We start from the raw sequence: 15,584 nt of genomic DNA, 5'->3' as shown, positions 1-15,584 counted from the left end.
AACATAATGACATAATTAAAAACAGTTGTCTCAAAATATCTCTAGAAAGCCGTTCAAAAACCTTAGAAATGGCGAACAAATGAAGGAGAAAAGGAAACTTCTGAGTAGGGCTGGACGATAATTTAATAACAATATATATTGATCAATAGATGTATATTGATGATACAAAAAAGTGTCAGTAAAATGTTCAATAGAACAGTTATCCTTCCTTTTGCATTCTAGTCATTACATCCTCCTAACAAATCACAAACGCAGACCCAAGAACCAAGCTCCGCCCCCTTCAAAGAGTTCAGACAGCGCACGTTCTTTTTCATTTTTTAAATACTTGCAGTTTTGGTAAAAAGTTGGTTGACTAAAGGGTTGAGTTTGAATTCAGTGTTTGTGTGTTCTTTATCTAAAATAGGTCACTAAGCAACAGCATAAAATGGTCAGGGCTGCACTTAAAATATATGTTTTGAACTTCTATTTTATCGATATGTTTTTTTTTTCTATGTCGTCCAATCATACTTCTGGAGATGCCCTGTGTGTTCGGTCAGTTGTCTGCTCAATGTGATCATTTTGCTGCAGTCACGTTCAACAATAGGTTAGGTGATACTTTTTCATCCAGCATCTCCTCTGATCCTCCCATCTTCCCTGACACTTTCTTATTTCTTTTTTTGGAGATTTTTCACAGCTCTAGTGGCTCACTTTTTAACACAGTAGGCTGACAGGAAGGGGGTGAGAAATGCGGGAAAGGACCATGGGTAGGAGTTGAACCCAGGTTGACCGCGTCGAGGACTAAGGCCTCCGTACATGGGTCACGCTACCCGCTGCTCCACCAGCACGCCCCTTCCCTGACACTTTCTGTCAGGTGTTCTTTGTTTTCCATATGTAGATCATGTAGTGTTAAAACAAAAATGGTGTTCGTCTGTACAAGCTGGCTATTTGCCATTTCAAACATCCATACCCCAAATTTCAAAATACTTATTGCATTTTAGCATTTGGGAACATTTACAGTAGAAGCTGGGTTCCATTATAAGTGTGTTCTGAATACCACCAAAAAAACGATACTTTACTCTTAAAACAGGAGAGAAGAAGCAAGACTAATGGATGAGGACGAGTGCCTTAAAGCCTGAGGCCACCTAGAAATTGGTGGATTGCCACTTTCAGACCATGAGGGAGAAACATCCTAAAGTTGATCAGTTTGAAGTTAAATATAATTTCCTCAGGTTACCCCACACCTTGCTCTTCCCTGCCTACCCCTCCTCCTGTCCACTGGCTGTTCATTTAGGTCCAGCTGAAAACATCTCCCTAACTCCACATAAACAGTTAGAATGCTCAGCCGCTTATGGGTGACTGAGTTAGAGCTAAGTATGGCTAGCAAGGAGTGCATAGGGGTCCAGCCTAAGCATCTCTTGGGATCTCAGGCTGTTGTCCATGACTGGGGGCACCATGGAATGGTGACTGGTGGGCGTCTGTGTGGAGACTAATGGTCTTTTGTAGAGAAGCGTTCTCTAGCACAGTAGTTCCTGTCTGCAGCAAGTCAAAGGTTTGTTTTCTTTAATACATCTTATAAATGCAACACTGTGTCTGGCTGGAAAATTGGGTTGTCTGTTCTGTCAAGTTCACTAAATTAAAAAATGATACCTTTGACTAGGCTATTCAAACACCTTCTTGCTTCATGATGACTTGCAGGTTTGATGGCCTAATGTTCTCCTTGTTGTCCTTCTGGAAAGGGTCAGAATGCAACTAAGGCAAGCTGACCAGGTCCTGACCGTCATACTATCACCACCTTGTTTGCTTGTTAGTATGAACCAACAATTTAAGAAAGCCATACTTTTCTGTATCCTTTTCTCAATAATAATAATAATAATAACAAAAAACCAACAATTGCATTAGTTTTGTATAACAATGCAATTGTTGGTTACTGATCTGTCCAATAGAGCAGAACATTTTTCCCATTATTCTAAACTACACTCAATTTCAAAGCATTGTTAAAAAAACTATATTGAATACATACGTTTTTTTGAAAGCACATACTCCAGTACTTTGACTTAAGTGGTCTTATCATGGTTTTTAGCTCTTCCTTTCCCCATTCAAATAATTTGGTTGTGGTCTATATAGGTGGAACTGCAATGCCTGGCCTGAATTCCTTGGCAATTTACCAGCCCTTTTTTAAACTGATAAAACTAATGTTATAGTTTTAGATGTTGTATTATAATTGCTATATAAACACATGTTTGGAATAACACTCCTGCTAGTTTTACACAATTTGGACTGCAAGAGTTAATCTAACAAGATACCTACAGCCAGTGTCTTCAATTACCACCAATAGAAAGGACTACAGCCTTTCTATCGGTGGTACATCATGAGATTTACGAAATCCAATTTACAAATCAGAAGAAACTTTTACAAGGCCACACTGATCGACCATTCAATTCAATTCAATTCAATTCAATTTTATTTATATAGCGCCAAATCATGAAACATGTCATCTCAAGGCACTTTACAAAGTCAAGTTCAATCATATTATACAGATTGGGTCAGATTATACAGATTGGTCAAAAATGTCCTATATAAGGAAACCAGTTGATTGCATCAAAGTCCCGACAAGCAGCATTCACTCCTGGGGAACCGTAGAGCCACAGGAAGAGTCATCTGCATTGTACATGGCTTTGCTGCAATCCCTCATACTGAGCAAGCATGAAGCGACAGTGGGAAGAAAAACCACCCATTAACGGGAAAAAAAACCTCCGGCAGAACCGGGCTCAGTATGAACGGTCATCTGCCTCGACCGACTGGGGTTACAGAAGACAGAACAGAGACACAACAAGAGAAACAAAAAAGCACAGAAGCACACATTGATCTAGTAATCTGTAATTAGATGGTAGTAGCGGGTGAGCCGTCTTCTCTGGATGATGTCACAGTTAACAGAACGCCAGACCAGGTGTACCTACTATGAAGAGAAAAGAGAGAGAACAGAAAGTTAAAGCAGAAATGACAACACATAATGCATAATTGAAGAACAGTAGAACTCAATATAGTGAGAAAATTAGATCCTGATATACTCCAGTAACCTAAGCCTATAGCAGTAAAACTATAAAGGTAGCTGAGAGTAACATGAGTCACTAGTTATAATTTTTGTCAAAAAGAAAAGTTTTAAGCCTAGTTTTAAAAGTAGACAGGGTGTCTGCCTCACGGACCAAAACTGGGAGTTGGTTCCACAGGAGAGGAGCCTGATAGCTAAAGGATCTGCCTCCCATTCTACTTTTAGAGACTCTAGGAATCACCAGCAGACCTGAGCTTAACATTTAGTGGACCAGTTGCTGGTGCCCTAACCCTTCACACACTCTGGGTCACCCGAGTCCTGCCTCAGATGTTCTACCAACCAGCTCTGCTGCTCCTCACCAGTGGAACCTCAGGGCCTTTTTGGTCCAGATTACACTTGAACTTCACTTGTACGCTTCATTTTCCCTTTTACCAGGATGATATGAGTATGTTTTTAATGTCACAATTTGTCCAAATAATATTTGATTTTTCCCTGTCTCTGTCCAAACCCTTCATCTCTGCATACAAGGTAAATCACAAAAATGGACACAAACTGTTCCACATTTTAAAAATAGAGAAAAAGGGGGCAGAAATGAAAAAACCTGAAAAAGATCAAACATTATCTGGGCAAATCGTGACATTTGTGAAAACATAACATCAAAAAAGGCACGCTTTGGGTTTACTTTAAGAAGCTATTCCTTGCAGTTTTGCACATTTTACATATTTAAATTGGTCATTGATCATCCTCCCAGACAAGAAAGGGGTAACCAGACGTTTTAACATAAAAAAGAACATTTAACATCGACTTCTAACATGCGGAGGGGGATTAAAATTTGTAAATCTTAAATGTAGGATTACGACCTTTTACTGACATCTGCTGTTATGTAGATGAACTACAAGTTGATAAACTGTTTTAGCTTTTGCCACTTTAAACATGAAATTACCAAAACATAAACCGAGGCATTGTACATGTCATAAAGAAAAAAAAGAAAGAAAGAAAAAAAATGATAAAATACAACAGTAAACAAATAAAACCAGTTTTTCCTGTAGGCTACTAATCCTTTATATTGATAATAAATTTCCTGTTAAATATTATTGTTTTTTTTGCCTGTCCAAAGAGAACAAGTAGAGTGAGTTGCAAGTTATATAAAACGTTATAGTTAAACTGAGTGGGATTAAGATTAAAATTAAGCAGAACGATGGATGTACTTTCCGTCTAACACCTCAAAAATCGGGGATCTCCTGGTTGTGTCTGACCTTGCGGTTAACTGATTTGGTAAAATGCCCGAAAATCTGGTGGCTGAGCAATAAGACAGCCTTTTAATGATAAAATACCTATAAAACGTTTCGTAAACGTTATTTGTGCTAAAATTAAACAACCCCCTAGATAAAAAAACAAAGCAAAAAAACACTAGTGCTGTTCTATACTGGGTATTGTCGTGTGAAGAAGCTAGATAACACTGGGTTATTCTTTAAAATGTTTATGATTATTATGAGACATTTACATTCATTCAGCATCACTGATGTAACACACGTGAAACGTTCGCGTAGTTGTTACATCATGACCTTCACATGCCCACTGCCTGTGTCTGCCCCATTCGGGCCACACTCACAAAATATATTATAGGACGAAAACAACAAAGTATCGATCACCCATGAAATCTGGCTATTTTTATTTAGTTTATACTGTCAAGTAAATATATGCACAGTGCTCAAAAACATCCCTAAATTTTCATGTAATTTGGTACATTTTTCAGGCACTACCTGGGCAGCCCAGTGCGGGGTCCTCCGGCGGTGTCTGGTGCAACATGTGTTAGATCATTCCAGAAGGAGCTCCGCACTTTCTACGCTGCTGCGGTCCAGACACGAGCGGTCAGAGCGGGCCTGAGCGCGAGCGTCTCCCCGACCCAGAGGACTCTTCCGCAGCTTCATCCGCACACCGCCGCGGTTCTCCGCTCGCACCGGGACTCCCAGCCCACCGCGCTGCTTTTCTGCTCGTTCGTTCAGAAAGCGCTTCAGTTAGCTTGTCAAGATGTTGAGCGTCGCGAGAAGCGTTTCAAGGTCTCTGCCAACGAAGAACTGCTGTCGAAACGCGTCCTCTTTGGTTAAGAAGGTAAGAGGCCAAGACGTTTTTCCCCGCACATTTCCCTCCGCTCTGCGCTGAGGCTGGTTGGAAAACCTGACAGCTAGCATTGCTTAGCTTAGCTTATCTTAGCATAGCATGCTAAAAGCGCTAGCTGGGGACCATCTGACGGTAACTCCCGAGAATAGCCTCTGATATGGACCGAAGTGGACCGAGACGTTTAGTGTTTAGGGGATAGTTATTGATCACCTCCATGCTGGCTGCTAGTCCGCTCTTCCGGTCCTGAAGTCGGTTATCCTCTTCGCAGGATGCTGGAAAACAGACATGCGTCAACCTCATAGCGGGGTTATTGCTCCAAACCCGGTCTGCTAAGTGTTACAAACCACACATTCTAAACTGAGCAAAGAGCTGTGGCTCTTTTGTCTTTGATCTGCTGAAAATACAAAATTTTATGACCGATTTTGTAACGGTTCAGTAAACTTATCGGTGACCTTCATCGAGTCCCTCCCACCGCTCCCCTTTGGTGCCGCTTCACTGCTAGAACCGGGCCGGGATCCCACAAACCTCACTTAGCCGTGCATTAGCAGGCTGTCCTCGCTGTGATTTCAGCCTGACGTTCGGCTTTGTTCCTCATCCTGTAACGTGTGCCTTCCTTCCTCAGGCATGTTGGAGCGCCATCCAGCCAGATGCTCTCAGGGTCCTGTCCAGGAGAGACTATGCGTGAGTAGAAACCCTAAAACCCCCACATCCTGCTGTCTGCCATGTAGGCACGTTTTAGAGCTTGGTGGTTTAATAGCGGTGCTGTGTAATATAAACTGCTGGTGTGAAATGTGGATCTGCTGCAGGTCTGAAGCCGTCAAGGGGGCGGTGATCGGCATTGACCTGGGAACCACCAACTCCTGCGTTGCTGTCATGGAGGGGAAACAGGCCAAGGTGAGGATTAGCTGGCATCTGTCAGGGTTCTAGACAGACTGGCTTTAAACAGCATAGAAGCTTTGTGTGGATGTTCTTTGATTTAAGCTTGTTTTTCTTTTATACACACTGGAGTAGGGAAATGTAGTTATTGTTTGGAATAGACCTAATTTATTTATTTTTTTTTTTATTTTTTTTTTTATTTTTTTTTTTATTGTAAAGAACTTGTTTATGATGATTATTGTAAAACATTTTTTTTGGTTCCCAATAAGAACATGTCATCTTAAATATATATTCTGTGAAAGGTCACAAGGTGATTTATGTTGATGGAAACTTTGGTATGTTGCTGAACAGCCTGTCGGGCTGCAAAGAAAATCCATTGTTGAAAAGTATTTGTAGCTCCAGACTTTGTTCTGAGTCTAATTATCTACCGTATTTTTCAGACTATAAATCCCTCAGGAATATAAGTCGCATCAGTCAAAAAATGTGTCATAAAGAGGAAAAAACATATATATCGCATTTATTTGGAAATTTATTTCACACTATCCAAGACTAAAACCTGGCATTTAACCTGGTAAGGCAGCTTATTCAATTACACAGCTGCTCCACAATGGGCTGAATAACATGAAACATCTGGATGGATGAATGGGCTAAATTAGCACAACAGACCACCAACTCGGAAAGTTCTTGTCAGAGCATGTCGGTCTGATTACGTCGAAATTAGACCGTGAACATAACTGCGCATAATTTAATGTTTTAATACAATTTTAAGTGGTACAGGAGCAGCATATAGTTTCCACAAGCCTAGAGCGCCCCTCCTGCGGCTATTAAACGGTAATGTTTACTACCTGCTTCATGTTGTTCAGTATGATTTAACATTTAAAATGGATATATCAGTCATACCTGACTATAAGTCACAGGATCGCGCAAACTAAGGGAAAAAGTGTGACTTATAGTCCGAAAAATCCGGTAAGTTGTTATCCATCATTATTCCTTTGTGCTGCCTGAAACGTCTGGGCTGTTCAGTGAGGGCTACTTTAAATGGCCCCATTTTCAATGAGGCTGCCACAAACGGTCTGCGGCAAGTTCTAAAAATTTAGAGCTGCACGACCTCGCTGTGGCAGCTCACAGGGACAGCCTGACTGCGTCTCTGTTCAATGTGGCGAGTATAAACCTAGCTTAAGATCACCGGCATTTCAGTTGGAAAGCTTTTGGATTTGGACACGTTTGCAGGGTTTACTGAGATGGAAACAATTCAACCCAGAGAGCACAGGAACTAAAAAGCCCTGCAGAGCAGTCAGCCTTTATGAGGATGCTGCCTGCAGCCTGACGGCTCCTGAACTAACCTGCAGAGGTTCTCCTCCTCCTCCAGGTCCTGGAGAATGCTGAGGGAGCCAGGACCACGCCTTCAGTCGTTGCCTTCACAGCGGAGGGGGAGCGGCTGGTGGGCATGCCTGCTAAGCGCCAGGCTGTGACCAACCCTAAAAACACGCTGTATGCCACCAAGAGGCTGATAGGACGGCGCTTTGATGACGCCGAGGTCCAGAAAGACATGTGAGTGCTGCTGAGGTCTGGCCCTGTAAGACGACTGAACTCAGTGAAACAAACGGGTTTTAATCTGGAGTTTTTGTCCCATGGTTAGAAAAAATGTCCCCTACAAGATTGTCCGGGCCTCCAATGGCGACGCTTGGGTCGAGGCTCATGGGAAGATGTACTCCCCCAGCCAGGTTGGAGCCTTTGTCCTGATGAAGATGAAGGAGACCGCCGGTATGTTGGCAGAGAAAGTCCAGTTAACGGTTCTGTGGGGGGGCCGAGGTTAGAGCGCTGACTGTGATTGTGTTGTAGAGAACTACCTGGGCAACAAAGTGAAGAACGCCGTCATCACTGTTCCAGCTTACTTCAATGACTCTCAGAGACAGGTACCACACACACACACACACACACCTCTATCACTATAAACCCACCCTAACCCCAAATGACACCTTAGTCCTAAACGTTTTTTTGAAGCTTTTTTTGAAACGTTTTCTTGAGCCCTGGCCCAGAATAAGTCAGGACCAGAAAAGTCCTCACTTTATTAGTAAAAGGAGCAGAAGATGTTCTCTCAGCTGGAAGAACAAGAACACATCTGTGCTGTTTGGGTTTCAGCTGATTTGATGACGCTCAGGTTCTGAGCAGCACAGAAGCTGCTGGTTCAGCTCCCTGAATCAGAGCGCCAGCCTGGGCGGGGCTCACCTGGTAACTGGGTCCTAGGCTGATGCTGAACAACATTAGCTGGTTCAGGACCGGTTAGTCAGAACAGAAACCAGCAGGACAGTTTTTCTCTTTTGTAGTCAGATGATGTAGGAAAGTTTAGTTCTTGCTGTAATCTGCAGATTTTAGGCAATCACGTCATCTTTTTCTCTATCAGCTTGTAAGAGGTAACCTTCTCCTGCTTTGTAGTCGGCTTTACTGACAGAAGGCCTGAACATTTTAGTGTTGTTGCTTCTCAGACTAGGCTAGGGCTGCAGCTACCAGGAAGATGTGCCGTATTTAGTGAATGATATGACTCGTGATGAACACCTGCCTACTTAGACACTCATAATGTCTCTCTGCTTGGGCTCGGCCCACAAAGGAGCCCAGATAATGAAGCGTCATGCAGCCAAATGATCAAATCTTTAATAGATGAACAGTGAAAGGTGCTGGTCTGCTATCAGGGTTCCTGTTTCCTGGGAGGAGAACTATCACTAGAGGGGAGAAGCCGCTCTCTGATCACTGTTTAAACTCCAGTCTTGTTGCTCCTGCAGGGGGACCTGATGCCGGGCCGGTCCGGTCTGAAGACGCCTCTGGCTGCTGTCCTAGTTAACTGAGCCTTCTGTGTGTTTCAGGCCACCAAAGATGCCGGTCAGATCGCTGGTCTGAACGTGCTGCGTGTGATCAATGAGCCCACCGCCGCTGCTCTGGCCTACGGCCTGGACAAGACCCAGGACAAGATGTGAGTGGACGGCCAGCCAGCCGGCGCCATCAGAACCACCGCACCAGGATAGAGGCTTCTCTAGGGTCCGGCCAAACTTGCGTTTGAACTAAAACACTTTTTCTTCCAGCATTGCTGTTTATGACCTGGGTGGTGGAACCTTCGATATCTCAGTCCTGGAGATCCAGAAGGGAGTTTTTGAGGTGAAATCCACCAACGGTGACACCTTCCTGGGAGGAGAAGACTTTGACCAGCACCTTCTCAAACACATTGTGAAGGAGTTCAAGAGAGAGGTGCGTACTGTGAAAGACTGCTTTCCTCTTCCTGAAGACTGGTACTGACCCGCTCTGTGTCTGCAGTCTGGAGTGGACCTGATGAAGGACAACATGGCGCTGCAGCGCGTCAGGGAGGCTGCAGAGAAGGCCAAGTGTGAGCTCTCCTCTTCACTGCAGGTATTCCCACAGCTAGTACCAACGGACCCGGGTCCGGCTCACTCTGCTGCATCACTTTTTAGAGTGTGGTCCTGATTCTGCCGCCATCTGTTCCAGACGGACATCAACCTTCCCTACCTGACCATGGATGCCTCCGGACCCAAACATCTCAACATGAAGCTGACCCGAGCTCAGTTCGAGAGCATCGTGGCCGACCTGATCCGTCGCACCGTGACTCCCTGCCAGAAGGCCATGCAGGACGCTGAGGTGTCCAAGGGAGACATCGGAGAGGTGCTGCTGGTGGGAGGCATGAGCCGCATGCCCAAGGTAACCTCTGTCATAGAGAGGGGGCCTGGGTCCACCCACCTAACCATTACGTGCCCCGTTGGATCAGACCGTGTGCATTATAGGCCTTAATGGTCACCAGATCATTCATTCGTTTAGATTTAGCCTCATTCAGTGACCGGGAGCAGCGTAGCGCCGCGCCTTCAGCGGCATTCATGTTCATAGCAGTAATTCTCAGGTCATTTCACTGTAACCTGAGTAAACAGGCCAGCTCCTGAACGGACCGACCCGTTTATCAGCTGTTCTCTGCCTCCACTGGTTCCTCTGTTCTGTCTGAACATCAGGGTGACTTTGATAAGTTCCTGGTCAGATGAGGGGTACTAGAGTTGCTGAGTGGACTAAACTGCTGGTCCAAAGGGGCATTACTATATTCTCTGCAGCTGTAGTCATTTCTAACTCGGCATCCAAAGTTTCTGAGGACGGCATCACTAGGCCTAAAGCAAAATGAGGTCAAAGGTCAGCCTTGGCTGTGGTTTTATTGCGTGACGCTGACAGGAAGCCCTTTACCTCCCTGCATCTGCAGGTCCAGCAGACGGTCCAGGACCTGTTCGGCCGAGCACCAAGCAAGTCTGTCAACCCCGACGAGGCCGTTGCCATAGGAGCAGCCATCCAGGGCGGCGTGCTTGCTGGTGATGTCACCGATGTGCTCCTCCTGGACGTGACTCCGCTTTCTCTGGGCATTGAGACTCTGGGAGGCGTCTTCACCAAGCTCATCAACAGGAACACCACCATCCCCACCAAGAAGAGTCAGGTAGGTCCAGCTGCAGGTCCAGCTGCAGGTCCAGCTGCAGGTCCAGCTGCAGGTCCAGCACAAGTTCCCCCAGAACCCAGCGCAGCAATCTCTCTGTCCTCTGCAGGTGTTCTCCACAGCAGCTGATGGCCAGACTCAGGTGGAGATTAAAGTGTGTCAGGGTGAGCGAGAGATGGCGGCGGACAACAAGGTGTTGGGCCAGTTCACGCTGGTGGGAATCCCCCCGGCCCCCCGCGGAGTCCCTCAGATTGAAGTCACCTTTGACATCGACGCCAACGGCATCGTTCACGTGTCTGCCAAGGACAAGGGAACGGGCCGCGAGCAGCAGAGTGAGTAACGGCCTCCTCCAGCTCTGCTACAGAGTCCTGATGGCCACAAACCGCTCTGCATGTGATGGGAGCTCATCACACAGCAGGCCTCAGCTGTGATGTGGAACCACGGCAACGTCATCCTCTGGTTAATGAAACAGAACTAGTTTGGATTCAGTCCTCTTCACTCTAATATCCGTAATCAGTCCATTTAGCTGCAGAAGGTTGCTGTTAGTGAAGGGGTGCGCATGCAGCTGCTCTGTTTCTGGCTGCAGACGTTTGTTAGAACAACCAACATCAGGAAGACCAGGGAACCCAGATAAGGTTCTGGAGACCTTTTTAAAGCAGAGTCGGGTTAGAAAACTGCCGTTGGGCAAGGCAGTTTATTTCTGTAGCACTTTTCAGCAGCAAGACGGCTCAAAGTGCTGTACAGGAACAGAAAAGCATTAGAAGGAAATGTTAACATTACATTAACATTATAATAAGTTGAGTGCTTCACTAATAATCACAGCTTAATTGTTTCTATGCATACATTTACACATTTACAGAAAGCATAAAATCACAGCACTCAATCTCTATTCTTAAGAAATAAACTAAATCCATTCTGATCTAAAGTAGTTTTGTCCAACTACAATAAGCAGAGAAACAGCTGAGCGGCCAGAGGAGCTGCAGTGCTCTGCAGCTCAGGTGGAAGATATGATCCACCTGAGGACCGTGGCTTTTGTAGATCAGTGGTTTGGCCTGAAGTTCTGCCAACACACAAATCCCCCTGAACACCAGTCCCATGAGGACTTCTGTTTAACAGGGACAAGTCGTTGGGAATGTTGAACAAGCTAAATTCCTAAAGTCGTAGTACGTGACTAGGACCTTTAAACCGCAGAGTTTTGGCTGGATAAGAACATCACAGCTGAACTCTGGATGCTTTCCTCCTCTAGAAGATGTAGGAAATGCCTTAGTGCTGCTTTGGCTGTGTGGTAACATCCATCTGACTTCTTCCTCCAGTTGTGATCCAGTCATCAGGGGGTCTCAGTAAGGATGACATCGAGAACATGATCAAGAATGCTGAGCGGTACGCAGAGGAGGACAGGAGGAGAAAGGTGAGCCCAGTGTGAGGCCCTGAAGTAAAGGTTGGATTCTAGAGCTGGCCGTGTTAACCGTAGTGTTGGGCACATTGCTAACGCCGTTGTTGCTACAGGAACGCGTGGAGGCGGTCAACATGGCGGAGGGCGTGGTCCACGACACAGAGTCCAAGATGGAGGAGTTCAAAGATCAGCTTCCTGCTGATGAGGTACAGCAGCAACACTTCCTGCAGAAAGCCCAACGTTATAGTTTGATCCAGAAACGTTCAGACGCTGAGCAGTAACCCAGTTCTGGTCCAGTGAGGGACACGGTGTGTGGAGGCATGCTGCAGCACCGAGCAGCAGTGGACCGGCCCAATCTGGGCTTCCTTTGAACATGTTGGGCTGGAAAAAATAGCTTTGAGCGGATTGGTCAGATTTAGCCTGCTTTCCCAACATCTGGTGGCTTTATAGGAATTTATAGGAATCATCTGAGAATTCTGTCAAAAAAGTGTGATCGTGTGCCAGAAAAGAAAAATTCCCCCTCTGTTAAAATGCTGTTTATTTGCACTGATTTTATCTCGTCTGTCGAACCTGGTGCCATCAGTGATTGGTAGTCATGGGTTGATCCGGTGATTATGGAACTATCGGTCCATGATGACGCCCCAAGAGGAGTTAAGAGTTTCATGGCCGTGTGAGAGAGCTGTTAGATCCAGCTGTGCTGAGAACCAATCTTTACATTAAGTTAGATTTACAACTCAGATAGACTACTGGTTTTTGCAGTTGCTATGACAACATGATTGGGGAAAGTAATCTGCAGGTTAAATTATTGCCTGATTGAATGTTTTGCGTGGACTGGAGCCTGAATGTGCAACATTTTTCTATACAGCAGATGTGTGTTCTTAGCTTGGTAGTTCTACGCTTTTAACATGAGTTAAAAAAACAAAACCTTTCTTTAACTCATCTTTCTTTAAGTGTGACAGCTCTTACCTGGTGTTGGGGTTGAAACTGTCAGATGTGGCAACCCTGTGCGCAGCTGGAAGGTGGAGCTGAGAGCAGCAGGACGTGGTCACTGGGCTGTCTGTCATGCTAACAGCAGCTAGCGTTAGCTCATGTTGTCCAGCAGGTCTACTTGTTCAGCGTGGCTGTACTGACCGTTCTATGCTGCTCTCAGCATCCATGGCGTACCGCTAGCTTAGCATGTAGCTGTTCAGCATCTGCCTGGAGACTTCCTCTGAGCAGCGTCTGTGTTCATCTAGTCTACAGAGGGTTGCATGTTTTGTTCTGGCTCTTCTCCCCATGTTAGCAGACAGTAAACCTTCCAGCAGCTCTTTATGTGGCTCTGGAGTCTGCAGGGAGGAGATGGGAGTGTCTGCGTTCTGCTGCTGGAACAAGTGGCAACTCAGGCAGATGTTGGTGGATCAAAATGTAAATCTATATCTTTTTAGTAGTGATTATATGGAGGTCTCAATTATTATGACCACCCGACTATCTACTAGTGATGGAGAGTTAAAGCATCCAGTTGCTCAACATCTGTGTCAGGCATGAGGACAGTTCATTGCTCTACTGCGCCTATTAAACATTTATCAGCCACTTGATGATTGGACATGAATAAATGAAAGGGATGTGTGATGCCAATAAACAGATTCTGGCTGTGATCTTAATCTGTCTCTATGGTACAAGGGTTGTGATGTGAATCTGCTTACGTTGCTCTGTAATTGGGCTCATACTGACCTTTATTTAACCAGCTAAAGCCTCTTCACATCTAGTCCACATATCACTCCTGATCCGTTTAGTTTAAGAAATCCAATACGCCCAGAGGATGTCCAGCATTCCTCTCTGTTCCTCTCTGTGTTGATGTGACTGCAGCAGGACCTGGACCTCCATGTTGGCAGACTAGCTGCTCTTAGACCCACCCAGCAGGAGGCTAACCTCTTTGTTTTCAGGTTGCTAAATGATCGTTAAGGCTAAGTTAACTGTAATACTCACGTCTCCTAAAAAAGCTGCATGGACATAATGTAAGACGTTGGGCCTGTTGTCTTCACTGATGTCTTCTGTTTGTTCTCAGTGCACCAAGCTGAAGGAGGAGATCACGAAGGTTCGGGACCTCCTGGCCAATAAGGACTCGGAGACGGGAGAGAACATCAAACAGGCGGCTAACAACCTGCAGCAGGCGTCTCTGAAACTCTTTGAAATGGCCTACAAGAAGGTAGGAAGCATGTTCAAAGTGAAGCGTTTTCTCACCGGTCCCAGCTGGGTCACGGCCTTCATGGTGGACAGCTTCTGTCTCCAAGCGGTGGCGATGTGCGGAGCACTGACTCCATGTTGCTGTGTGTGCAGATGGCAGCAGAGCGGGACAGCAGCGGCGGCGGCAGCAGCAGCAGCAGCAGCAGCAGCGGAGGATCAGAGGGGGAGAAGAAAGAGGGCCAGCAGTAAAGCTGCGGTCAGGCCGTCACTATGACAGCAAAGGACTTGGTGCTCAGGTGGCACTCCTGAGTTATTCCTCCATGTGAAATAATATTCTACTGTGTTTTTGCAGTAAAATAGATTCATGTCAATATATGCTCCCATGTCCAGCAACATCCTATGTTTGTAATTTAACAGTCAATGTTCTATTATTTTTACAAAGCTCTTAATTGACTTGTGATTATTTTCCTTCCTTGTTCTGAGGCACATGGGCTTATTTCTCGCCCCGTGTCGATCGATCACTTCAGCCTCTTCTGTTCACAGGAGAAACGTGTAGAGCTCCCCAGGGCTGATGATTAAAGGAATCATGTGCTGAACTCAGGTGCTGCTCCACCTGTCCTCATCACAACCTTCTGAGCTGCTGGAATACAATCTTCATTTCATTATTCAATTTTCAAGCTCTTAGAGCATCTTCAGCTTAAATGAAGACCTTGTTCCCTCCTGCTGGTCGTCACTCCAGACAGCCGGCCTTTTTGAATAATGGGACTAAAAAAGATCTGATGGTGTGTGGGAGGATTGTCTCCCCGTCATTGATTGTAGATAAAGGCTGTATAGGTAGTGCTATTAACAGCTTCACCGTGACTGGGTCCTGGAGTCAGACGGTCCAGGGGCAGAGCTTGGTCAGCCATCCACCTATATATGGATAAAAAAGCTTGGAGACAGGAGTGAAGATGTTGAAGCGTGGTCTCGGGGGTCAGATCCCAGCCAGGGGTGGTGATGCTGAGTAAACCGAGGCCATCGCTGGTAGCTGCCTCACTCCATGGTTGGGGATTCACGTGTTGGGGTATTCTAGCTGTGAAACTGAAGGGTCACAATAACTGTTGCAGTCTTTTCTAATAAAAGATGAAAACCTGACTGGCTGTTTGCTTCAGTATGTTACCAGAGGTCTGACCTACGCTAGGACCACGTAAAAGGGTTTGTTTTTCAATTTAGCTCCACATGTCAGAAATGCCCCCTGCTTTTCTAATTGGACCATAGTTGTAACATGTTTTAGTGTCTTAACCGTAGTGTACTGTGCTTTTCTCCAGTGGTAGTTGGGCAGGAGGCACAGGGGCGCTCAGCATAAATAGCCCCACACATTCACACCTGAGAGCAGCTTAGAGCCCAATAAACCCAATAGTCTTGATTTTGGGCTGGGATTTGAACCTGGGAGCTTGTTACTGCAGGACAACAGTGTTACCATCTGTCCCACAATAGAATGCCAAAGTTTAGAGGTGTAATAAGCAAAATTTCATAATTTTAGATAAAAGTAA

General features: G+C 45.5%; 1 protein-coding gene across 1 annotated transcript; it reads left to right on the top strand.

The window, feature by feature from the left end:
- The first annotated feature begins 5,059 nt into the window (after positions 1-5,059).
- Positions 5,060-15,186, top strand: hspa9 (heat shock protein 9). The gene is made up of 16 exons (XM_012878604.3): positions 5,060-5,140; positions 5,772-5,830; positions 5,956-6,043; positions 7,395-7,576; positions 7,665-7,789; positions 7,868-7,941; positions 8,887-8,993; positions 9,103-9,265; positions 9,332-9,424; positions 9,521-9,730; positions 10,272-10,499; positions 10,606-10,828; positions 11,810-11,904; positions 12,003-12,095; positions 13,934-14,074; positions 14,206-15,186. Exons 1-16 carry the CDS (start codon positions 5,060-5,062, stop codon positions 14,299-14,301), a joined length of 2,058 nt encoding a protein of 685 aa, XP_012734058.2. The 3' UTR covers positions 14,302-15,186.
- Positions 15,187-15,584: the final 398 nt, after the last annotated feature.

This window comes from Fundulus heteroclitus, chromosome 23, assembly GCF_011125445.2.
Source record: "Fundulus heteroclitus isolate FHET01 chromosome 23, MU-UCD_Fhet_4.1, whole genome shotgun sequence".
Classification (NCBI taxonomy): Eukaryota; Metazoa; Chordata; class Actinopteri; order Cyprinodontiformes; family Fundulidae; genus Fundulus; species Fundulus heteroclitus.
Note: the sequence above shows the minus strand (reverse complement) of the source record. Positions and strands in the feature narration are given on the sequence as shown.

Excerpts from the sequence above, each read along its gene's own strand:
- hspa9 (XM_012878604.3), top strand. The coding sequence starts at position 5,060 with ATGTTGAGCGTCGCGAGAAGCGTTTCAAGGTCTCTGCCAACGAAGAAC. Across the intron at positions 7,942-8,886 it reads TCAATGACTCTCAGAGACAG|GCCACCAAAGATGCCGGTCA; the intron begins GTACCACACACA and ends TGTGTGTTTCAG. Across the intron at positions 11,905-12,002 it reads AGGAGGACAGGAGGAGAAAG|GAACGCGTGGAGGCGGTCAA; the intron begins GTGAGCCCAGTG and ends TTGTTGCTACAG.